The sequence below is a fragment of the Cupressus sempervirens genome, chromosome 10, assembly GCF_028749045.1.
Source record: "Cupressus sempervirens isolate cs-2001-9-10 chromosome 10, ASM2874904v1, whole genome shotgun sequence".
NCBI classification, from domain to species: Eukaryota; Viridiplantae; Streptophyta; class Pinopsida; order Cupressales; family Cupressaceae; genus Cupressus; species Cupressus sempervirens.
In genome coordinates this window covers 844,495,010-844,520,016 of record NC_143127.1, presented here as the reverse complement: position 1 = coordinate 844,520,016, position 25,007 = coordinate 844,495,010, and the positions used below count along the sequence as shown (strand labels likewise).

At 36.2% G+C, this 25,007-nt stretch overlaps 1 protein-coding gene and 1 pseudogene across 2 annotated transcripts; one reads left to right on the top strand and one right to left on the bottom strand.

Moving 5' to 3' along the window:
* The first annotated feature begins 380 nt into the window (after positions 1-380).
* LOC149536629 (uncharacterized) lies at positions 381-24,429 on the top strand. Its single transcript, XM_089806923.1, has 5 exons — positions 381-844; positions 1,166-2,227; positions 23,092-23,337; positions 23,455-23,606; positions 23,697-24,429. The coding sequence occupies exons 2-5, from the start codon at positions 1,186-1,188 to the stop codon at positions 24,165-24,167; spliced, it is 1,911 nt and encodes a 636-aa protein (XP_089663049.1). The 5' UTR covers positions 381-844; positions 1,166-1,185; the 3' UTR covers positions 24,168-24,429.
* On the bottom strand, positions 16,094-17,260 carry LOC149536630 (vacuolar protein sorting-associated protein 26B pseudogene; annotated as a pseudogene). The gene has a single exon (XR_016357918.1). The product of XR_016357918.1 is annotated as a vacuolar protein sorting-associated protein 26B pseudogene (transcript).
* Positions 24,430-25,007: the final 578 nt, after the last annotated feature.

Genomic DNA, 25,007 nt, shown 5'->3' with positions numbered 1-25,007 from the left:
TTTTTTTTGCCATTTAATGTATTATTAAAATTATTGATCCTTATTTAACTGATTATTCACCAAATATATTAAAAAAAAATTCAACAATTTAAAATTTAATTAAACATTAATTCAAATGACATGTCCAAATGGAAAGAATGCTGCACAAATTGAAACTTCTATTAATTTTTAATTTTTTTTTGGTCATCCACAGCATGGAAGTTCAAACAACCCCAAAGACGGGAAAAATAAATAAAAAACCAAAGACAATACAGAAAATGGAAGTTAAAAAAATAAACAATAATATAAAGCTCCACCGGACTTGAACAATTATGCAAATCTAAACATAAAGGTGTCCGTCACCGGGGTTCTATAGGTGCGAGGGAAGAATCTCTATCGGAACAGCACACATTGCAGAGAGATTCGTAAATACACATTGTGTATTTCATACGAACACACCTGTTTAGTGTTTCTCGGACGGGTCTATTTTTCTGTGCCTCATTATTTGCGGATGCGAAGCGGATTCACCCTGTTTATTTCTCCTTTTATTACGTGTGGATTCTGATCGCGAAGCAACCCCGTCGAGGTCTTGTAGATCCGTTCATTCAATGGCGATTTTGGAGGATCGAAGAAGGATTTGGGCTACTTAATACCACTTGTGCTGTGGTTTTTGTTTGAAAAAAAAAGAAAAAAGAGAAAGAAAACTAACATTAGCGTTGATTTGTAGATCAATTGTTATTGCTAACATTAAGTTTATGTTCTCCAACTAGGGTTTGGACGATTTTGCTTTGCTTTGCTTTCAGGAGGTCAAAAATATCTCACGCTTCTTTACTTTCAAGTGCGCGAAGTTGGAATCTCAATCTTGGTGAGTAAACCCCATGCTCATTTCGTCGTTTGCGTTGCTAGTGCGTTTTTCGCTTTTTATAGTATATCCAAGGGTTCCCGGGTTTTTCGTTTTATCCCCTCTCAGTGATTTCGGTATGTAGTATTTTTAGGGATTTTATTTCTTGTGACTGCAATACCGTTCATGTTATATTCTATATTTCTTGGGATTCTGTATAATTTCTTCACTGCTTTGCATGTCTAGTGATTCTTGGTTTTTAACTAATTTTTATTGGTTTCGTATATCTAGGGCTCTTATTTTAAGGGCATCCACTTATTGTTTTGATTGTTTTACTGAGCCTAGGGTCTTTTAGGATTGGGAACATGAGTGCACAGTCAGGGGAGTTTGGGACCCGACCCGTGGACCAGTTGAAGATGACAGAACTAAGAGAGGAGCTCAAAAGGCGAAAAATATCTACCGGTGGTTTGAAGGCGGATTTGGTTAGAAGGCTGGAAGAAGCCTTGCGCAACGAGGCAGAAGAAAATACCAGTCCACAAAAGGAATCTGATGCATCTGATACCAAGGAGAGTGACATTGTTCAGAATTATCACTCAGAAAGTCACAAGAGCGACGAAGATTTCATTATGGGTGAAAAAAACCAAAACCCCAGTGTCGAAAACCTGGATATCGCTATTAAGAAAACCGGGAACAGCGATAACAAGGAAGATCAAAGCATACCCAATCCAGTCATGGAGTTGTCTTCTCCTAAGCCTGAAGAGTCAAAACCTGAAATTGTTGTTGATGATGCGACAGGTTCATGTTCAAAAGACAGCGATGCGGGACCAGTGGAATGTTCCTTAAACCAGGTAGTATCTGAAAAAGTCAGCCCAGTTGTAGGGTTTCAAGTAAAGTGTGAGTCTGTTTCTACTGATTCTGTGTCAATTCTAGAAGAGAATGAACTAAAGGATTCTTTGAATGCTGATAATAATGTCAATGTAGAATCATCAGAGGTTGTTGTTAAACGTAGGAACAGCTTGCAGCAAGAGTCCTCCAGGTATCCTGAGCCACCACAACCGAATAGTGGCGACGTTGGTTCTGAGTTGGTCGAGCAACATGTAGGCCTTTGTTTGGTTGAGGGGGGAATGGTCAATAATGATGATGGTAGCAATTGTAAATTAGACGGTGATGATAGAAGGATGGTGGAACAACATGATATTCCTCGGCATGAAGATAGTTTGGATTGCAGACATGGTGCTGTGGGGGTTAAGATTGAGAACAAGAATGAAGATGAAATTCCGGTGGTGAAGTCATCAATGGAAGATGATAGCTCTGACACAATGGCAATTGATATTTGCAATGATGACAAGGAGAAGGAAGTTGGAGCTGATGATGTGCAAGCCTCAGTTGAGAAGAGAAAAAAAGAGGGTACGATTCTATGCATTTATTCAGTTTCCAAATCCATTCATGTTGCATTCCTTGTAAGCTCCTGAATATTGTTTCCTTGCGTTTACATTTGTTAATGTAGGTGGTACATGTTAGCCAACTGGTATGTTATACATTCGGGAATTATGTGATTAATGTTTGGCAATTATTCATATGCTTTTGTAGGGTAGGAACATTTTAAATAATTTTTTAATATTGATTGCTCACTCCATTTATGCCTGATGAGTTGACAATAAGCGCCTGCAGTTTTCCTCAAAGAGGCTTAAACTCTCCGCAGTCATTTCCTTTTACTGTAAATAAATGATCTTTGATTGGTCCATGTTGGTTATATTTTTCCAAGTTGAGTCAAGACAGAATTAATCATCACTGATCAATTTGTTTTTTCTGTCTGTATTGTTAAATAAAGGTACAATACTAGTCATGTTGTGGGTTCAGCTTTTTTGCAGTTTATAGAGGTTTCTGTTGTTTTTTTGTTCTCCTATAGCATGATATCTCATAAATAAGATCAGACGAGTAAAGGATTTTGTTTATTGATTGTAAAAATAAAAACCTGTTTTTCTATGTTTGTTTATATCAATAAGATGCTTGGATTTTATTTGACTCTGGGTTTCTGTTTGTGGAGTTACTTTTGAGCCAATTATTCTTCTACGTTATGGGGTGAACGGTTTAAAAATAGTTGTACTCTTCATGGGCACTAAAGCTAATTGAAAAATAAATCTGAGCAAGGATGGAAACTCCAAAGATTGGGTTAGTACCAGTGATATTGAGTTTATTACCAATATATGGATTTTAGACATACCTTATATTGTGGTTGCTTGCCATTTTTAGTTAGTTGAGGCCTGTATCTGCCTCTACAGATTGGTGACATACTTCTTGCTAATTTATGGAGTTGGATGAGATTAATAATGATTCATTTTCTCTTTTTGTTTTATGGATAGAACCGATTAAATGCTGGAGCTTTTTAGCTTACATTATTTAGCTTTATTTTCACATTTTTGCTGGTGAAAGTACTTTAATAGTAAGATACCATTGCATCTAAGAAATGTCCAGGTGCGGGTTCTGGTGCTTTCGGGTGTGCCAGTGCTCTTGGGTTCTGCACTGGTGCTCTGTCATAACAGTTAAAAGCTTTTACCATCTGTCAGCTCCTGCCCTTCACCAGCATATTTTTACAGTTTGTCTCTTCTCACCTTTAAAGAGCAATCTTCCTCCTTATTCGTACATGGTTATCCTTTTAGTTGACCAATTCGTATCTGATTTTATTTGCCGTTTTTAGTATATTTCAGACTGTTAACACACACAATTTTTTATTTATTCCATTGTTTTACTGACTCAGTATCAACATTTTTTGTGTGACTTTGATAGGTAGTGGACACAACCCTTTTTCAAACTTTTCATCTTCTTTGCCAAAGACCGCCAATCAAATTTTTTTTTATTGGGCCAAGAGGTGTTTTTCTTTTCAGACACTGTGGCCACCTGTATTTCTTATCGACACTAATCTTTTTCAGACAACCTGTCACCAGCTGCTACCTATGAATAAAATGCCAAAACTGCACAGGAAATTTCAAAAAATCGATTGCCATTGGCAGTTGCAACTTGAAAATGTAGACAATTTCCAAAACGTCAGTTTCAGCAGGCCCTGATATTATGGAATGGTTTATTTATGTATATTTCTTGCATCTCTTTACACACACACACATATATGTGGACACACGGAAAATCCCCCCGCCAAAAAAAAAAAAATCTGCGCATCAGAACCCTGCATTAGCATCAAAACCAGAATCAGTAACTTAGCTTTAATATGATAGAACCTATTTTCTTATTTTCAAAAATTGAAAATTGTTAGGATTCATAATCCTTTCTATTCACTTGGTCTTGCTAATAAGAAGTAAACAATCAACTCCTAGTTTTTGATGTATGAAGCTGAAACATGCCACAAGCTTATTTAGGTATGTGAATTCAAAGCACTTTCCATTAGCTACTGTATGAGAATAATCTTTTAGAGGTTGCTCATTTTAATCTGCGATATCAGATCTTCCTGTAGACTGGCTATATCCAGGCTATCCAGGCCCAATTTATACAGGCAGGATGCTGCATGATTGGCCAGGTTTGTTTGGGATGAACCTTGGTGAACCCTGGAAGGTCTGGTGGAATTTGATTGAACTGAGGTGTATGTGTCTACTTTTGTACAGTTTTTAAGTTTTTCTTTTCACATTTGGTTTCCGATTTTAGATTATTTTGGCAATGGTGTGCACCATGAAGGTTCACATTTTTTTGAAGTTTTCATGTGAGCTGGTGGCAGGGTTTCTTCCTTCAATGACACCCTGTAGGAACTGCCCCTAAAATTCCACAAGGGGTGTTGCCCCTCAACCCTGCCCCAAGTATTGTTTCCAAATTCCTTTGAGGGGTTCTGTTTGGGGCTCTGTCCTTCCACAACACCCTGTAAGCATTGCCCCTACACCTCACAAGGGGTGCTGCCCCTTAGCCCTTCCCTAGGTATTGTCTCGAAACCCCTTTGAGAGGTTTTGTCTCACAATGCATGCTAGGGATGTTGTCCCCAAACCCCTATGAGTGGATATTGCATCCTATGGAAGCGCAACCACCCAACTCTTGTGAACTTGTGGGATTTGAAACCAAAGTAGACTGACTTTGCTTCCACTTTCCAGTTGGTCGCATTTGAACAATCTGAAAGCAGACACACTTTTAGCATGGTGACAGTGATATTTCTTATGGTTCTTTAAATGTTCCTACATCATCTAATGTAAACAATGACAATGATGATGATGTTCCAAATGCCCTTTAAGGGGCGTTGCTTCTTGACCTTGCTAGGGATCCTACCCTCAAGCCCCCATTAATGGGCATTGCATCTTGATCCCACAAAACACTCCCACCAAACCCTCGTGAACTTGTTGGATATGGAGAGAGTAGATTGACTTTTCTTCCACTTTGCAATAGGTTGAACTTGATCATTAAGAAACAGAGCTCACTTGTATTGTAGTGCAGTGGTATTTCTTATGGTTCTTCAAATGTTCCTTTATCATCTAAATTTAAACTGATGACGATGAGGTTTTAGAAAATACATGATGTTGAAAATGGATTGCTTAACTTGATATTATTATCTTATAATCGAACTTGAAGGTTGATCACGTAATATTTTATAATATTTATATCATATATGGTCTAAGCAGCGTTAGAGTCTATGGTAGTTTGTTGAGTATCTTATGCTATGCAGTATTCTACACTTAATTCTTGCTTTCAAGTTGCATGCATCTTTGTTTGTGTGTGTTTGTGGGATTGAGACATGAGATAAGGGAATTTTTTAAGCCAATTTTGGGAATGGCTAGGGGATGTCCATATAAAGTATAGGGAAAATATAAATGTTCATATGAAAACATTGATAGAGCATGCACATACACATTATATTCATATTTAAACATGATTAAAGCATTTGTAATAGAAATATAACATAAAACATTTGTATTCAGAATTCAATTTTAATGCTCAAGATGCAATCACAATTCATAATTCATTCTCAATATGCCTGTGATATTAAAAAAATAACTAATAAAATGCCCAAATGTTACATTGCTGCCATATGATATCATTTTCAATCATGACATAAAAATACGAAAAAACAAAACCAAGTATGCCTAGTTTTGATCTCTTGACATTGCATAGAGTGCTTTGAGTCATTGCTACTATCGTTGCCCACCCAGTAGATGAAATCTCAGCCAATTCCCTTAGTGTCTCCTCATCAACTTGAGCGACATATATAGGTTCAATTTTTATTTTAAAATTGAAGTTTATTGATACTCTTGTTTGACGACCCTAATGATGAAGATCACTACACACAACCACTAGCTTCTTTGCTTGTATATTGATAAGTCTATTCCTCTTGATGGAGTAGATAAAATTTATAAATGGACCAATATCTCCTTGCAATAGAGGAACAAACAACTCAGCCAAGGAGATGATTGGCAATCATCTTCAATTGCGGTGTAATACTCCTGAGCCCTGTCCATCATCTTATTGGGTCAGCTGGATATAGTATAGTCTATATGACCTCACTTGTGGTTTACTCAACATTGGACCGCAAAGATTTGCGAAGGCAAGGATTTTATATGAAATATTGAAGCTTGCTCCTTAAGATATATCTTATTAATGGCTTCTGTGAACCCATCTAAGACGTATAGGTCATTACATAGAGGCACCGTTTAATTGCTTGGTGCATGCCATTTGGGTTTTAGAGCAAAGGCTGCCATATAAAGCAAGTTGTTAATTATATTCCACCTTCACAACTCAATGCACTTAATATATGTTGCTCATATAATCCAGTTGTAGGATTCTTTGCCAAAATAGTTCGCATTATTTTCCCAAGCATACTATCAAATTTATCGTATACTTGTCCAAGATTATGAGAGTGAACCAACATATATAATGATATCTACAATTTGTTAGGTGAAATATTAAAACTTAAAAAGAGTTAATTGATAAGTTAGAAACTTTGAAGGTTGCAACATTGGATAATAAAACTAAATTATTAGAATCAGAAATTCAATATTGAAAAAGGAATCTTTTATTTAACTTTAAATAAAAATAGCAATGTCTTACCATAATGGATTATCAATTGTCATCAAGCATCTTTTGTTGCTTTATTTTCCTTGAATTCATCTAATCCACTTTGAATTCATTATCAATTTTAAAATATAGATGTTTGACATCTCAAATTTTTTCAATGATTCCATTTATTGGAATTTGGAAGTTTGAAATTTGAAAGTGAAGCAAAATACAGTAAATTACATGCCTTGCCTCAAAAGCTTTGACAAAATTTTTCTTTTGAAAATGTACTAAAGAGAACAAGTGAGGTGTGGTAGTTGTAAATTAGCACACAAATTTCTCTAGCATTTGTTAGCACTTGGTTCACTTGATCTATCTTCCCTTTTTATATGTATTGTTAAATGCACCAACATAAAAAGGGGTGAAGGGGATGCGCTTGTAATAATTTGCACACATGTTGAATTGGTGATCATTTGTTGATTTACCCTTCAATGAGCAAGAGAAGCTTGATCCATTGGAAAAGATTGCCTTCAAAACACCTTGGAATGCTTGAGATGATGAAAATCTTGATGTTGCTCTTGAAGTCTTCTTATGCTTGCTATTATGTTGTGATGTGCGAATGAGGAGTGGTAGGTTGATTATTTACCCCTAAATATGTTCAACAAGTTCATAACAACAAGTTCATAACAACAAGTTCTAGTATCATTGTTTCAATTTCAACTAATGGATTAAAAATTTATTAACATTGATCTTCTTCTTCATCATAATTATCTTCTTCTTCTTCTCTTCCTTGCAGTTCTTCGGCATTAGTTGACTTTGCAACAAAGTTATGGCCAATGGGATCAGCAACAACAATAATAGTATTGACATGAAAGTCTTCAAAATCTTCAATTAAAAGTTGAGAAGCTAAAGCATCAAGTCCACCAACTTTGCATTTACATCCCACCTATTCGTCTCACCCATAGTTGGAAAACTCGCCAAATGCAAAAACTCGCCAAGCCCCCCAAAAGTTTAATCGGGAAAATCTCGGCGATTTAAAAAAAACTCGGGAAAAACTCCGAAACCTAAAAAACCGCTGAAATTTAATTAAAAATACATTTATTTTGCAAAATTTAATGAGAAGATGCATCTAATAAGTTAATTAAAGACAATACAAAAGAAAGAAACAAAGTTTAGATATATATATAAATGCATAATGCGTACAAAATTGCATTCTCATGCAGAATGCTCATGGTAGGAAGCAAAATAGTAAATTACTAAATAGTTTCAATCTGTGAAACTAGAAGTAAATACTAAAAGTCTAAAATTCTAAATACATCAATACAATGTGACAATGTCAATCACATCTTCCTCTTTCCACTTGCACTAGTAGGAAAGCGAGGGGGTCTAGTCCTAGAAGAAGTGCCCCGCACTAGGATAGGGCGTGAGCTGCGTGATTGTGAACTCTGCGGCTGTGCCCCCTCGCTCGACGTCCCTATTGACTGGCTCGGCGTCCTAGAAGAGGATGCATCTCCTCCTAATGGTAATGCTTGATCCTCGCTTGAATCATCATCATCCTCGTCCTCATCCTCAATGTCATCCATAGTGAATTGAAAATAAGTGTCAGCCTCCCCCTCCATGGCCTGCCTCTCCAAATCAGCGATCTCATCTGGTGTAAACAATGGACTTGGCTCTTGTGTTGTCCAATCAGAATAAGGGTCTATCTCATCTAGATCAAGCGGACCAGGTAGTTCTAAGAGCTGTGCCTTTTTTATGCGCAACTTAAGATTATAGTGCACATAAACAAGGTCATTAAACCGTTTTTGAGTCATTCTGTTTCTTTTCTTTGTATGGGTGGACTCAAATAAGCTCCAATTGCGCTCACAATGGGATGAGCTACAAGGTTGGGATAGGACTTTGAGAGCAAATTTCCTTAAATTGGGGGTATTGCCACCCCAACTTGCCCACCAAGCATCTGCAAAACAAAATTAAAAAAGTTATAAAGCAATAAAAAAAAAATCAGAAGCACAACTTATCAATTAGCAAAAGTTTTAAAGTTTGATGCTTTACCTGGTGCTTGAGTAGATCTTGCTCTCTTTGCTAGCATAGAAGAGAACAAAGGACCCCTTGATTCCACATAGATTTGTTGTTCGGTCACAATAAGGTTTCTCTCCTCTTCATTTGATATCATTCTCTCAATGCATTTAGAGAGACCTTCCATGACTTCTCCATTAGGATCTGAGTAGGAATCATCAGCCCTAAAACAAATAGAAAATGATATCAAGTCTTACTACACAACCTTAAAAAGTAAACTAAAATAAAGACTTATTAAAATCCCAACTTCAAGGACAATCAATTATCATAGTACCTGAATTTGGGATTGAGGAAGTAGCCTGCTGCATGAATAGGTTGGTGGAGCATATTGTTCCACCTGCTATCAATTATTTCCCAAATGGGGTCAAATCTGAAACTATCCCCGTGATAGTAACTTCTAACAGCCTCTTTCGCCCTATCCATGGCCTCATAAAGACCTCCCATTGGGGATTGCTGCCCATCACATGTGCGCAAGACTAGAACCAGGGGCAGAGACATCTACATTTGAAATTTGAAAAATACAAATTAGTTAATAACATAGTAAGTTATGAATTGATAATGAAACTTGAATAAACTAAAAATATAATGAAGTTACCTCCACAATCTCCTTAACCTTTTCAAAAAAGCTATCATCAAAGACTATTCCTGCCACAGCCTCTCCTTCGGGCTTCTTTGAGTAAGGTGAAGCAACCCAATCAGCACACACAAACATTTGGTTCAAAGCCAATATGTGGTCAAGAATACTTTGCAACGTCAAGAAGACCGTTGCAAACCTTGTCATAGCAGGTCTCATCAAATCTTTGCCTTTAGTGGCTTTTCTCATCAAACTGAGAACCCATGGGTGATTATAGATATATTTCGTGACTTGCCTAGCATCTTCCACAACTGGACTCACCCAATCAAGTTTTCCTATGTCCTCCAAAAGAAGGTCAAGGACATGTGCTGCACAAGGTGACCAAAAAAGTGTGGGATGCCTCTCTTGGAGGATTCTACCTAAAAGATTAGCAAAAAATCAATAATCAGTAACAAACTTTCCGTATTTAGTATTTACAAATTACATCAAATCTAAATTGAATAATACCATAGCATTACATTCATGATTCATATTGATTCAAATATAAAAAATTAAATCTACTTGCTGCCACATATGCTGCTGCATTATCTGTGATTATTTGCACCACATTCTCTATTCCCACCTCCATGACAACATTCTCCAACATTAAAGCCAATGTGGCTGCATTTTTCACTTTGTTGGAGGCATCGACAGATTTCCAAAACACCACATCATCTTTGCAAGCAATCAAGAAGTTAATAATGGTTCTACTTCTTCCATCTGTCCACCCATCAGATAAAATGGTGCAGCCATACTTCTTCCACTCGTTCTGTTGCTCTTCTATCAACAATGTTGCCCTACCAACCGCTTTGTCAAGCAACCTACAAAATTTAGGTTTAATTTTAAATAAAGTGTAAGTGTTAGTAAAAAATTAGGAAATAAGTTATAATAATTAAGATTTAAAATATAACAATGAACTAAAGTGAATCACAATTATTTACAATTACTAAATAGTAAAATACTAACCTTCCACTCACATCCTTGCGATTAGGCAGCTTGTACCCTTTGCCTGATATTGTCATTGCATTCACCATATTGACCCAATAGGGACTATCAGTAGCATTCATTGAGATATTGTTGAAAAACCAAAATTCAGCTGCTGCAATATCAGTTTGCTCATGCACCTCCTTAAACCATGCAGTGCTCTCTAATGAGGGCTGTCCTCCAGGTGTGTTCCTGGGCACAAAATAACCACCTATCCCTGATGGGGATCCGGATGGTGATGATGAAGAAGTAGGAGATGTAGAAGAAGTGGAACCGGTAAAAGAGAAATTTTGTTTGCGGATCCATGGGCCACGAAGAGATCCTGGTATATTCTCAAGTGCTCCTTCTTCCTCTTGCATATCAAAAGGAGCTCCTTCAGATTCAGCTATGGCTGCCCTCATAGCTAATTTTGCCCTCTCCCTATTCAATTTTTTCTCTTCAGCAGCTGCAAGTAGGGCATGGATGAATCTTTTTTCTTCATCAGTTACCTTGAGACAAGGATTTGAGTCATGTTTCTTTATGCTTGCAAGGTGGTATTTGAGGCGGTTTATGCCTCCAGAAATAATTCTCTCACAGGGAATGCATATCACCTTCCCAATATCATTTGGACTTGGAGCTTCATAAGCATACCGCCATGCCTTATCTCTTGCATTTTTAGGCCGAGTGCCTATATATCCAGATGGGCATGGTGTTTGTGGCCACTCTTCTTGCGAGTTTGTCATTTTTTTAATGGTTGACCGCTGCCCTAGACATAAATATATAGAAAAATGAATAAACAAAGTTAGAACTTAGAAGCTAGGGTTTCAAATGATTCAAAGTTTCAAACTTCAAGGTCAAACTTCAACCATATTCTTAGCAAACAACAAACTTCAACCATATCCTTAGAAGCTAGAGTTTCAAATGATTCAAAATGATTTTAAATGATTTGAAAACATTTACAAACAACAACAAAAACAAAAGAACATTTGTTATAAAACTATAAAAAGTTTTCAAACTATGATGAGATGAACATACTTGGAAAGAAATTTGTCTTTTAAAATCAATTAGAATCCTCTACAATCCAATCAAATCCGCCTTGAATCACTTGCAATCAGCCAAGAATGCCTCCAAACTTTCTTCTCTTCACTCCTCAAGGCTCTAAACAATGCAAATACAAGAAAGAATGAGAAAAACCACATTCATTGCCGCTTTAATCTGTCACAGGCCGTGGGCAAAAATCTCACTAGTAAATCACGAGTTTTTATGAAAAACTCGCCGAGTTTTATACGATTACTCACCGAATACTCGACGAGTTTTAACCATACTGCCGAGTTTTTAAGTTGGCGAGTTAACTGGTGAAAAACTCGCCGAGCTAGGAAACTCGGCGAGTTTTCCATCTATGGTCTCACCTATTCGTCTCCCCTTCTTTGTATTCTTTAGTCTTGTGCAAAAGGAGACTAGTTCTAATGCACAAATACCAAGATCTTCACTCTTTTTTATTGCAACCTATTGCGCTTCACTAAGTGGATGCAAGAATATGTGCTCCAATTTATTTCCGATGTAGATGAACTAGCAACCTATGAAGACATGACAAGGTAAATAATTAAAATAAAGTTTAAATTATGTATCTTGAATCTTAGAAATCCTAGCAATTTATGAAGGCAAAGTAAACTAATAGTATTTTTTAAAAACTAACTTGTTATATCACTTTCATTGCAAGGGGTTACAACGTTTAGAATCTTGGGCTATCGAGTTACCACCAACTATGAGCATCCTTTCCTAAATTGTTGACGAAGAGGACATTGCTTAGATCTTTTGTATCCATAAACTGTATGAACTCATCAAGAAAGAGACTTTCAAATACTTCCTTTTATCTATCAAACACTACTAAATCTCCATAGGGTGGTAGCCTTCCATTGTTTGAAGAAGGTCCCTTGAGAATCTTGCTCTTTTTCATTTACAATTTGCTTAATCTTCTCTAGTATAGAGTTTGTACCATCATAGATCTCTCCAAGGCAAGGCCTATCTATTTTAGCGTACCTAAGCATGATTGTAATGGTCTCGGCGAGCTTAATGAGATATTCCACACATTGCCAGCGCAAATCATTGAATATTCTAAGCTTTAATTTTGGATGCCCTCTCACTATTGCTTTGCCTTTATATTGTCCAATTGTTGCTGATTACCAATTTTTTCAAATTAAATTACTAACTTAAGTTAAAGTTCTCTTACCTTTAGCAACTCCAAACATGAGAACATTTTGAATATTCCTCGAGTCATGTGGTGGTTTGTGATGAACAGTTGGATTCCCTCAACTTCTGCATACATTTCCTTGATCCACTCAATACTCTTCCCAATCTTTTGTAGCATAAGATTGAGTGAATGAATTGCACAAGGTGTCCAAAAAATACAATAACTTTACAATTTTTTTGCGTTGTTCGTTACAACTTGGACAATGTTTCTAGCAACCACTTCTTCAATGACAAAGATGAGAATATTAGCAATAAATTGTCCATCTTTTACTTGCCCCTCATAGTACATTGCTTTCAAAAACATTGCCCCCTTAGGGGACACCACCAAGATCCAAAGCATTGATTAATGGATGATTTGTAGCATCTTTCCACTTGTCTGAAACAATTGTTACTAATGTCTCAATCCATGAATCCCTAATGGGTTTCAATTACTCATCAAACAACTTGACCTCTTGATCCAACAAGGTGGTTCGTACTCTCTCATAATTAGGACTTTAATACCTTGTAGGAGCTTCATTAGCACTTCTCAACATCATTTTGAAATATGGAGAGCGAACAAGATTAAAAGACAAACCATTTCCATACAAGCATCTTGCCGCATCAATGTCAGCAATTTCCCTACTCTGATTTTGAAATACAGTTTCTAGTGGCCCCTTTCTTTTGTGTGTAAGGTGTGCTTCATTTTGAGAATTAGGGGCATAGTTGAGGTGGTATAGAAGGTGTGATCTTCTATCACAACATCTGTGGGGGATTTCATTCCCTTTGCTCTTATTTAGTTTTATTGCTACTGCCATCAATGGCATTTTGCCTACGTTCTTCTCTCTCTTATGCTTCCTCATGCTCTTGAATGTATTTTAATACTAGTGAATTTGGCAGAGGTGCTTTTCTTTTTACATGACATTTCTTGACTCCTACAATGTATCCACATAAGTGACCCACCGCACGATAACATGAACTATTCCTTTCTACATCATAACCTTGACATTTCCAACATAAAATATCATCTCTTGGAAGGGGACATACTATCCACATACTTCCATAAAGGAGAATCAGAATGGGGTTCTATTCTTTGTTGGGTATTGACATTGTCTACTGACGAAGAGGTAGATCCCATTGAAGTTCCTTTTCCTATAGCAAGAAATTGCATACATATTGAGAATGAAATTTTACAGAAAACAATGGCTAAATCCAAGGTTACATGGGTACTCATACCCAGACCCTTGGTACTCATACCCAGGTACTCAAGTATCGGGTATATATCCTAAGTATTAGGTACTTGGTGGAGAGCATCATAGCTAAGGATGTTGATTAAGATTTCTGATTTTTTTTTGGTTTTTTTGTCTGCATATCAGCTTGTTGTTTATCAAGCTTAAATCAATACCGAATCAGTTTGAAACTTTGATGCAATATTGAATAACAATAATCTTTAACTGTTCAAGTCAGAAGTTTATCATTTGCAATATGTCATTGTCATATGATTTATGATTTTCTTGTTCATGTTTGAAGTCTTCCTTCTCTGTTATGCATATAAACATTTATCATATATTATTATTACAAACATATAGCAAATCTGAAAGTGAAAAGAATACAGTATGTTTGCAAACTTCATCACTATACTTGTTTTGAAAAACCATTATCACGAGTCATAATTTCAGATATTCTATAAATATAAAAGTATAATGAAAAATAAAGTTTGACATACCCAAGTAACCCCATCCCCATGCAACCATTGGCTAAATCTTATTAGCAATGAGAGATAAATGAAAAAATAAAAAAACTTCTAAAAGAAAATAGAACAAGGACCTAACTCTTGCTGCCATTGTAAGCTTGCAAATGTGTAGGAATGAGGCACAAGCACTCCAAAAATATTATAAAATATGTCAAAAAATTTCAGTTTTCTGCTGTCTGCAGGGCCCAATTTGATGCACTTCGCAGGTGGTTCGACCTACGGCATGCATGGTCACCCAAGTTTGATGCTATTTGTGACTAATTTGAACTTGGGGGCAAAAATTTGAACCCTGGTCAAACCAGTGTTTGAATTGTACCTGAACTAGTTGCAGGTTCAAACCTTGGCCTAGTCCGGAGGGCAAAACAGCGAAGCCACTATACTCTTAATCACAATCTGCATCTGATTTTCCAAAAGATTTGTGTTGGTGTGCACCAACACTTTGGAGTGATGGTGATGCTCTAAGCAGAATAGTGGGTAGAAGCAACATCCTACTTGAATTTGTAAATTTGTGAATTTTGTGAATCTTGGTTGGAAGCTTCTATAGACGAGAAACCTAAATATTTCACCAAGTGTCAAGGTGAAGCAACTCTCCTTGGGACCTTGGTTGTTGGCTCCAGAAGCAAGAATTCTCCTACCATTTAACTAAAGGGTCTAGCCCTCATTATTATACTGAATACTAATCGTTATTATATTATTATAATATAATTAAAAAAAAATCATAATATGATAACAATAGTTTTATTATTCTTATTTTTTGGGAATAGTGTGGTTGGTTCCTTTCATTATATCAAAAAAGAAAATGATGCTAAACCTATTTGTCTTGCATACAATCTTTTGCTATGGTGAGATTAACTCCATTCAATTACTATGGTTTATTATCCACCATCTTCAAACAACCAAGCTTGTAGCTTGCATTGGCAAGTCAATTCGTGCTGTTGGCTTCACGGCAAAAGTTATATGATGAGAAGTCTAAATCATTCCAGAATCTCCCATACTCCCTTTTGACAATTTCCATTTTGTAGGTTCTCACTTCTTGATTTTATTCACAGGTATATCATCCACCATCTTCAAACAACCAAGCTTGTAGCTTGCAGTGCCATTGAAGGGGACTCTATGATGTGTGAATGAAATCAAGAAGTGAGAAGTTACAAAATGGAAATGGTCATAAGGGGAGTATGGGAGATTCTGGAACGATTTAGACTTCTCGTCCTAGAACTTTTGCCGTGAAGCCAACAGCGTGAATTGACTTGCCAATGCAAGCTACAAGCTTGGTTGTTTGAAGATGGTGGATAATATACCTGTGAATAAAATCAAGAAGTGAGAAACTACAAAATGGAAATTGTCAAAAGGGAGTATGGGAGATTCTGGAATGATTTAGACTTCTCATCATATAACTTTTGCTGTGAAGCCAACAGCGCAATATAACATGAATCCATCTCTTATATTTATATCTACTAAAATAAATATAGTGTAATAATGCAATAATATAATTTAATATAATTATAATGCAATAATATATTATCATATTGTATCGTATTGTTTTTGCAAAGTTGCAGCCTAGGGGATATATTGATGAGAAAAATCATTTACATGTTCTTCTAGGATTTGCCTTTCCCATTACAAAAACTAGAAAAACTACATGCCACTGCCTTTAGATTACCTTAGTGGCTATCAAATATTACCATTTGCCAAGATTCTAGGAGTGCCAATTAGACTGTACTACAATCTATATAGTATAAACCCTAAACCATATCTTCTTGACCTAGCTGAGAAAAATCTAATGTTCAAATCAAATCAAACATAGTCCAGTTCGAATTTTTGTAAGTACACATTTTTTTTCTGTGTTTGCTTTGTGCTGAATCAAAGTATTAGTTTGAAAAAATCCAAGGAACGAGAACCAATCAACAACCACCACATCTTCTAGAACCTTCTTGCTGCCTCCTAGTTAACAGTGAAACATATTTCCTTGGAAATTCCACATCTCCGAGTGTACCTAATGCTCCTCTAGCGCTACACATGAGACACCTCTTCCGTAAGTCCGAATCTCCTCGAGTGTGTGTACCTCCTCAAATGTTGTGGAAACAATCCCTTCTTCATTACATAAATTACCAACCAAATGGCTTCACATCTCCTCCAACTGTGTCTAACATCAGCTTAAGTGCTCGATGTTGAACCCCCTTTTTTACAGGGACACAAATAGGGTGCTTCTCATGCAATAAATCATTCTTGAGTAAGAAGCTAGCTAAGATCATAAAATACCTCTTGCCACCATTGCCTTAAATCTCTTATGTTTTGTCTTAGTTACTCTCTAAAGCACAAATCTTTCATTAAGTTTTCAATAGATCCTGATCTTGAGGACTCTTTCTGCCCAATGTCTAGCTCCATGTACTTAATCTTGATTCTGACAAGAAGAAAATATATTTTTCCGACAGCATCTTTCAGGTAATGCTTGCTTTTATTGTATTCAAACTCTATATGTAGGTAATCCTCAATGCAAATCCGCAACTTGATGCTGTTGTCAACAAGGGGAAGTGGTATATAGTTCTGCACCCTAAGTTCCTGGTGCTCAACAATGTTATTGACATAGTTACGACTGGTAAGACCTTCAGAATATATGAGCCTCACATTTATTTCATTGTAGGATTTGTAAGTCATCTCCACCACAGAGAATTCAAATGAATATGCCTTATGATCATGTATCTCACCAGGTACATTAAGTTCCTGAACCAGGGAGGTGAAAGTCCCAAAAATTACCTCAGTCAAATTACAACTAAATTTGCCTCAGAAGGTCTATCCTTACACCATTATGCTAGACTTACTTTCCTGTGATCAGTCACATCATTATGCTAGACTTGCTTTTGTGCAATCAGTTCCATGCAAGCTCTCGTTAAACACCCTCTTGGTTTTTAAAAAGGGCACCAATGCTCTTTGGCCATTCTCCTCCTTTACAGTAGCCTGTTTGCAGTCTTTGCCATCTGAAAATGTAATAGAGGTGTTACAAGGTGGCTTAAATTTCCAGATAGGATAATTCATTTTGGCAACAAAGCAACACTTCTGTGCTGTCGTCAAGACTCAGAAACATTGATTTGGAATCGATGAAGATGATCCTTTTACAGAATAATTCTCCACAGCTTAATTCATACCCACCCTTTCTGTGAATTGGACCAGCATGTCTTCGACTGAAATATTTTTCCAAATGAAAAAATGCTGACAGTTATGCAAATATAACTGCTGATACATATCTGCAGAAATATGAAGGTTTGAGCTATGGCCGGGAATCAATCCAGTGATCTCTGGAAACTGTAAAATGTAGGAATTTGGAACAGATTGCTTCCATAGTTAATCCCTTGTCAAGGCGGAGGGCAGTGTCATTTTCAATCCATCCAGAGGCACTCTCTTTTTGTGCCTAAAGCAATGCCACCCTTTTCACATTGCTGTGCACTGGATCACATCACCTCTACTCAATCAACATGTCTATCTGCTTCACACGGTTGCTACATCACAGGTGGTAAACTGAATCACATAACACTTGCCATACGCTATTCTGATACCAAATGTAAATGCAGAAAGAAAATCAGAAACAAAGTTTGATTGATGTATGATTATTAATTCAAAATATATGCCTCTTGATAGGCAATACAAGCAAAACAAAATTGTTGCATAACTGTTGATTGGTAGTTTATTTATGAAACTAAAACTAATACTACTATTTAATGTAATAGTCCAACAACACCTTCATTTTGGCCATGCCACGTGTTGAACATATCTACTTCATTGTTTGTCCCGGGTGGCAAAGTAATGCTCAATTCAGTCACCACCTCACCGTATGCAGCTCAACCTAGATTGCCTTGGATTTGCTCTAGAGGCCTCATCAAAACTCATCTTAATCCAACTTCTTCAGGGGACATCCAAACTCTATTTGTCCTTATTGTTACAAGAATAATTATAATATCATAATTATGAAAATTTAGGTCAGCTGGTCACAAATAGCCTTTTCTTTATGGATGGTTTGATGGCCTTTCCAACACAATATTGAAACAGTCAGTCATATGCAGTCTGGATAAATATTTTGGGAGCATGCTTCCGGTAACCTTGATATCTCTACTGAGGTTACCCCTCATTTGAGTGACAGTCAACAAAACTACAGGAAAGAACCACACTTTTTTACAGGGAGAAATCAGGGAATTGTACTGATTTGCAATTTTTTGCGATTTGGTCTTTTTGATAAATTGTGATATTAATTTTTTTGTATTAAATGATATGCACTGTTCTAATATTAATGATGTTGCATAATATCCTGTTGTTTAGTTACGTGAATTGTGAGCTGATTTAAACAAGTGGTTTCATTAGCTGCTGGGTTGAGGGCTATTCTGTGTGCCGCCTTAACAACACGTTAAACATCCTCTCCATTTCTTATTTGCTGTCAAATACACAAAAGATCAAAGTATAATGTAGAAGCAGACCAATGCAAAAATAGATTAAAAGAAGGAAATGCAGTGCCTAAAACCTATGGAAAGAATGAAACATGATGGTCAAAGTTTTCTGGTCAAAGAGTTGGAAAAATGTAAACACCCAATTGAATTTCAGCCAGTGTTTCGGATTGCTTTATAAATGAACTAGGATCACCATATAAATTTTGGAATCTCTGGGATTTGTAACCACAGGTGAAATGATGCGGATAACATTTGTGGAATGTTTATTTCCTACTACCTATAATATTATAGGTAAAAATTTCTAAGTGGATTTGTTCATACGTGGCATATTCTTTGATTTGGACAACTTCTATGTGAATAAGAAATTGCTCATCTTTTTGCTCATGCAAATTGTCCATAGCACATTATATTAACAACTAGATACAGCATTTTGCATCAACCACTTTTAATCTGGTTAACTGATATCGGGGAATTCCTTTTTTAAAAAAAGATTGCAAGCATACTCTGAAAAAATTGCAGTTTTAGAGAGAGTAATAATAGACTGAGTCTAGGTAGCAAAATCATTCTTGTGAATATATTGGCAAATTAAATGATCAATAATTTTAATGGGCTGGGCAAGAATTGGCAGTCCAAATTAAAATTTAATTTCAGCTAATTGGGAATTTTGGATTTCTGTAATTATGGATTGAATGACAATTTTGTCTTTGATTATGTGTATGTCCTTATGTTTGGGGTTTAGGTTTGCTATGTCAGATTTAGATTCTAAGGTTATGTGTGTTTTTGTTTTATGTTTTACAGAGAAGCAGACTTGTATATGTTTTTCTCAGTTGGTTGCAGTAATGTACAGTTCAAATTACTGTTGTTGAAGTAACAGATAACCGTATTTTCTGCTAAATGACTTTATACACAGTATGTTTATCATATTTGACTTCGTTATTGACTGTGGAGAATATTCAGAAGTATGGATTTTATCTGTGCATCTTGAGAACAGTAGAAACTTAGATGATACAAATGAATATGTAGACCCAAATAAGAAACATGTTGATTTTATGCATAATTTTTTCTTCAAGTTTCTATAAGTATTTTTTGGTCTATGCATAGAAAATATAACTCCCCTATGGTGTAATATATTGAGCAAAAAGAATTTTTTCTTCAAGTTTCTATAAGTATTTTTTGGTCTATGCATGGAATATATAACTCCTCTATGGTGTAATATATTGAGCAAAAAGAGTGCACTTGCCAACTTTGATTAGTATGTAAACATGCCTGCTGGATATCTAAGATTTCTAATTTTGCAAGATTTTTATAGTTTCTTTTCTTCTATGGTCTCAGCATGTTATTTGCAGTTTGATTAGGAGACACTTGGTCTGTTTGAAGCTGCCTGGTCAGCAGCAGTTGCTAAGTAATACCTAGGGACCAGTTGGGAAAGAAATGTTTGAGGGGTAAAATTTGAGGGAGTGGCATTCTCTAATGGACATTGGCGATGGCATTTGTGGATCTATCTGACATTTAGCAAGTGGTCAACATGTGATCAGGGGTAAAATCAGGAATTCAGCTTATGGGATGTGCATTGTATCAAGCAATGAACGTTTTATAAGCACAAAATATCTCAAATGATGTGCAATGGTAGTGCATGCTGATCCTTGAAAATGACAAGGGGGGACAATGCAGCTCCTTCTCAGTGACAGAAGCATGGCCACTTTATCAGGAAATGATTGCTAGTTTCAGAAAGCTGAGTTAATTTTTAAAGAAATTGAATTGTTGCAGCAGATTTTGAAGCAACCAAATGCATGGTTAGTGAATACCCTGACATTTTGTTTGGTCATTCAAAGAGAGCATGCATTCATTGATCAACAGCAGATGGACTCGTCACAAACAAATTGATGGTAATGGAAATATTAGTAACAGAGAAGGAATAATGAGCGATTCACCTTCCAGATTTATTGCACAGACATGTTTTTAACTTTTTAAGGTGGCACGAAAAAACTTCATTAACTAGGGGATTTACAAAAGTTTGTAGTTGGATCTCTCAACATCAACCTGGAACGTTGTGGGAGGATTTTGGTGGGTCTAAGGAAGTGAAGTATCTCAAAATATTGCAACTCAGCTCAAGTTGATTATATATTTGAATTTTGCTTAAAATGGTTACTTAAAAAGAGCTTTCTAAAGCAATACATGAAGTAGAATTTGTCTATCTAAACTATAAAAAGGTGGAAGACAGGTCAGCATGACATAATAAAGCAGTTCGTGACACTAGCACAGGAAGGTACCTAAAATACATGAATGCTGAATTGTTCAGGTTTCTGCACTGGGTATGCCCACTTGGTATTTGGAGGAACTGAAACAGTTCGATTGGTAGGTAATTTGTTCAATTCTATGGACTGTGGAAGAATTGTGCCTATGATAGAAGTTTACCTGAGTTTACACAAGGGGTCTGAGTAATTTACATGCCAGATATCCATGGATTGGGAGATGAATTGGGTAATTTCGAAAGAGTCAGCTTTGAGCAAAGTTTTGTCTGCATGCTGTGGTCTCGTGTAAAATTGGATTTTCTGGAAGAGTTTCAGCATGTTGATAGTGGGAGGAAAGCCTACTTCTCTTTTCAAAATTGAGGTCCATTGAAGTGTACATGGTGTTTTTGATTGCTTCTCTGATTTGCAGGCGTTTGTTAAGAAAATGGTTAGTTTTTACATTTCAGATTATTTCTTTTAACTTCTATTTCATGAAATGTATGAATAAAAAGATTATTTTGAAATATGTTCTTGGTGAGTAGGATGGAACCTGTGACACATTGTTGAATGGGTGGGGATTTTGTTGAGGAAATGGATTAAGCAAAGTGTGCAATTAAACTTGTTCAAACATTTGTAGGGAATATATTGAACTGAACATGCTATCCAGTGGCTGGGGAGGAAAGTACACATCATTTATTTAAGGGAATGGAAAAAGCAATGGAGGTAGTAAGACCTGTTAAACAATAACTAGGCTATAGGTGTTCCTCTTTGTGGAGAGGAAGGAACATGACTATCTGAGTTGGCACCACACATCATATCTTCTGTAGGTATCTACTGTTCTGCTTCTGTGAGGACTCTCAATCTGGATGGTATATTCAAGTCATTGCAGAGAGAGACTGGTGTTAAAAAATGGAAGATACACCTATTATATCAATCAAATAGAAGGCTTGATCTTTTATGTTTCTTATATTATATTTAAGATAATCCTGGATGCTTTCTGGCTTATTTAATAGCTGTATAGCCTTTCTGAATTATTTTGGCAATACTGTGACCTTCTTTGAAGGTGTGTAGAAAGGCTACTCAGGGTACAGGTTTATATAATTATTTTAACATAGTATCAAAGAGGCTTTCAGAAGTATTTATGAAACGATTTTTTATTTCTATCTATTTGTATTATGGTTTTTTGCTATATTAGAGTGTCAATTATTTTATCTAATATGTTGGGCATTGGAGAATTTTACCATCAGGTGAGGTAGGAATGTGAAACTTGTTGTATGGCACATAGTACCATACTGAATGTCTTGGAAGTTACCCTGTTGATTAGTTTAATTACAGGTTTGGTTTGTATCTTGTACGATTGATTCAATATTGCTAGCAGGAATAGGGGTGGTTTGTGTTTTTCTATTGAATGTTTACTGGTTGCAAGGAGTGATTCAAGTCTTTGTTATTCTGGCAAAACAGTAGAAATTGGGTAATCTGAGTATTCTCGTTGACACAGGAAATGCTTAGTTAAGATTTTCATTACGTTAATAATCTATTCTGTGAGATATACTTGTTTTTATGGAAGGGAATGCTTTAGGTAATGCAAGTTTTGATATCCCACATATGTGGTGACCTGGACTTTGCATTAATTTTTTCATTCAGGTCATCTGCATGTACACCAAGCTTGCAATGTCTATTTCATGCATGTTTAATTACGATTGAGATTTGAAGAATTTGGTTTTTAATGACCTAGCAATAATATTTTTGTTTGTTTTCAATTTTTCATTTCTAAATTTAGAAAGGGATTACTTATTAGTGGCATATGCTTTTGTTGGCCATCATTTATTTGACTGTTGGACTTGTGGTATGGTATGATTAGATGATGTTCAGGATGTTGCATAAGTTATTACAAAAATAATCTGGTTTATAATGTTTTCCTGGTAGGATCTGTTATACAATATCCAACAAATCACCTCTCTTCCTTAATGAATTCTTTTTCTATGATTGATGCATTATAGCTCAGGAGTCAGGACTGCAGGAGCCTGCAAAGCGAATGCGGCGGTGGAATGTGGGAAATAATTTTATTGGTGATGCAGCAAAGCCTTCAACAACAGAAAGAGAACTGCTAGTATATTCATTTGCAGCTTCTGGCACCGTGTCAGCTTCAGCCGTTGCAATGCGTGATAAGCCACCCACTGCGATGAAACCTATGTTGTCCAGATCAGATTCTATTAAGAATGTTGATTCTCCAAGAGAGCGTGTTGGTAAAGTCTATTTTTTCTATTTTTATTTTTGTAGTACCTTATTAAGTTGATGCTAGAAATGAATACAAAAATAAAAAGTTATAACTTAATGATTACCAATCTATGACTCTTTTGTAGTGCTGCCATCACAAAAGCCTCCAACAAATTCTCTTCGGATAGATAGATTTTTACGGCCATTTACACTAAAAGCACTACGAGAACTTCTGGCTAACACTGGTACTGTTACAAGTTTCTGGATGGATCATATAAAGACTCACTGCTATGTTACGGTATGTTGGTGTAAATATGTACATGTTTCATTTTCAGTGACCTTCAGAAACAATAAGCATCTCACTGATTTGATGTTTCCTCATGTTCAGTACTCTTCAACAGAGGAAGCAATTGCCACACGAAATGCACTGTACAATTTGCAATGGCCACGGAATGGAGGACGACAGTTGATTGTTGAGTATGTTAGTCCAGAGGAGGTGAAAGACAAGGTTGAAGGGCCGCCAGAGGTTCCTGTGCAGGCACCGGTTGCTGTTCAACCCCATTCTAACAGTGTTTTCCATAATCAAATGCCACTTAAATCCACTGGGCAAGGTGTGGCAGGACCTCCACAGCATTCACTGCCTCCCCCACCATCTCTGCCACTGCCACCCCCACCGCCATTGCCTGCTGCAGCCCGGGAAAGACAATCTTTGCCTCCTAAAAAAGTGGAGCAGCCTGTCCATACGCTTGACGATTTGTTTAAGAAGACCAGAACAAGTCCCCGAATTTATTATCTGCCATTGTCTGAAGAAGAAGTTGCTGCTAAACTTGCTAAAAGCGCCATGGATAGGAGTAGTTGACATCTTGTAAAAGCTTAAGATTATGCTATTCAGACAAATTTGCTTAAGGTCATAGTCATGTTGATACTGTTGAATAGGAATAGTCTTCATAGGTGTTTAAACAGGATTATTATTTCAAAGGTCGTACAATGCAGTCAAAATTTTGGTTATCAACATTGACTCTTGCCCTTGTTTTTTGTACCTAATGGTTTCAGTTTTCGTCAGAATGGTTTTCTAACAATTTTATTTTTTATAATGAGTAGTTTATGAAATTTTTGTGGGAGGTTGTTATTCCTTACATTACATTGACCTGAGACATTTTTTGTATAGATTTCTTTGTATGCGTCTCTTGAGTATCTGTTAGTGTGAGTTAAATGAGCATAACGAAATGAATTAATGCAATTAATCTTCTGTAATTTAATTTTCTCAGATTCGGATTGGTTAAAAAAAGAAGCTAGCTGAACTGGTGAGACATTGGTAACAAGGTGCATCCAGTATAAAAAAACAAGCCAAGTCTATCTTTGGATATTTGCTTGGCTAACGAAATAAGTCACGATCACAAAAATTGGAGATTTTAAGGTATAGGTGCTTTTAATGTTGGCCTGGATGCCTTGATATTAAATGGGCTGCTATTAAAAATGACATTGAATGCTCCGTAGCTTGTGCAATTATGTTTCTTGTATTGTCTTTGGTCTCGTACAAGTTTTAAAGAATTGTATCCACTTACAGGGATCTAAACACAACTGAAATATAACTTTTTTACAGATTTTTATCTACTTGCAGGGATCTAAACACAACTGAAATATTACTATTCAATGAGGAAAATAATTAAGCTCCATTTCCAACAAGCTTATTTTTTGC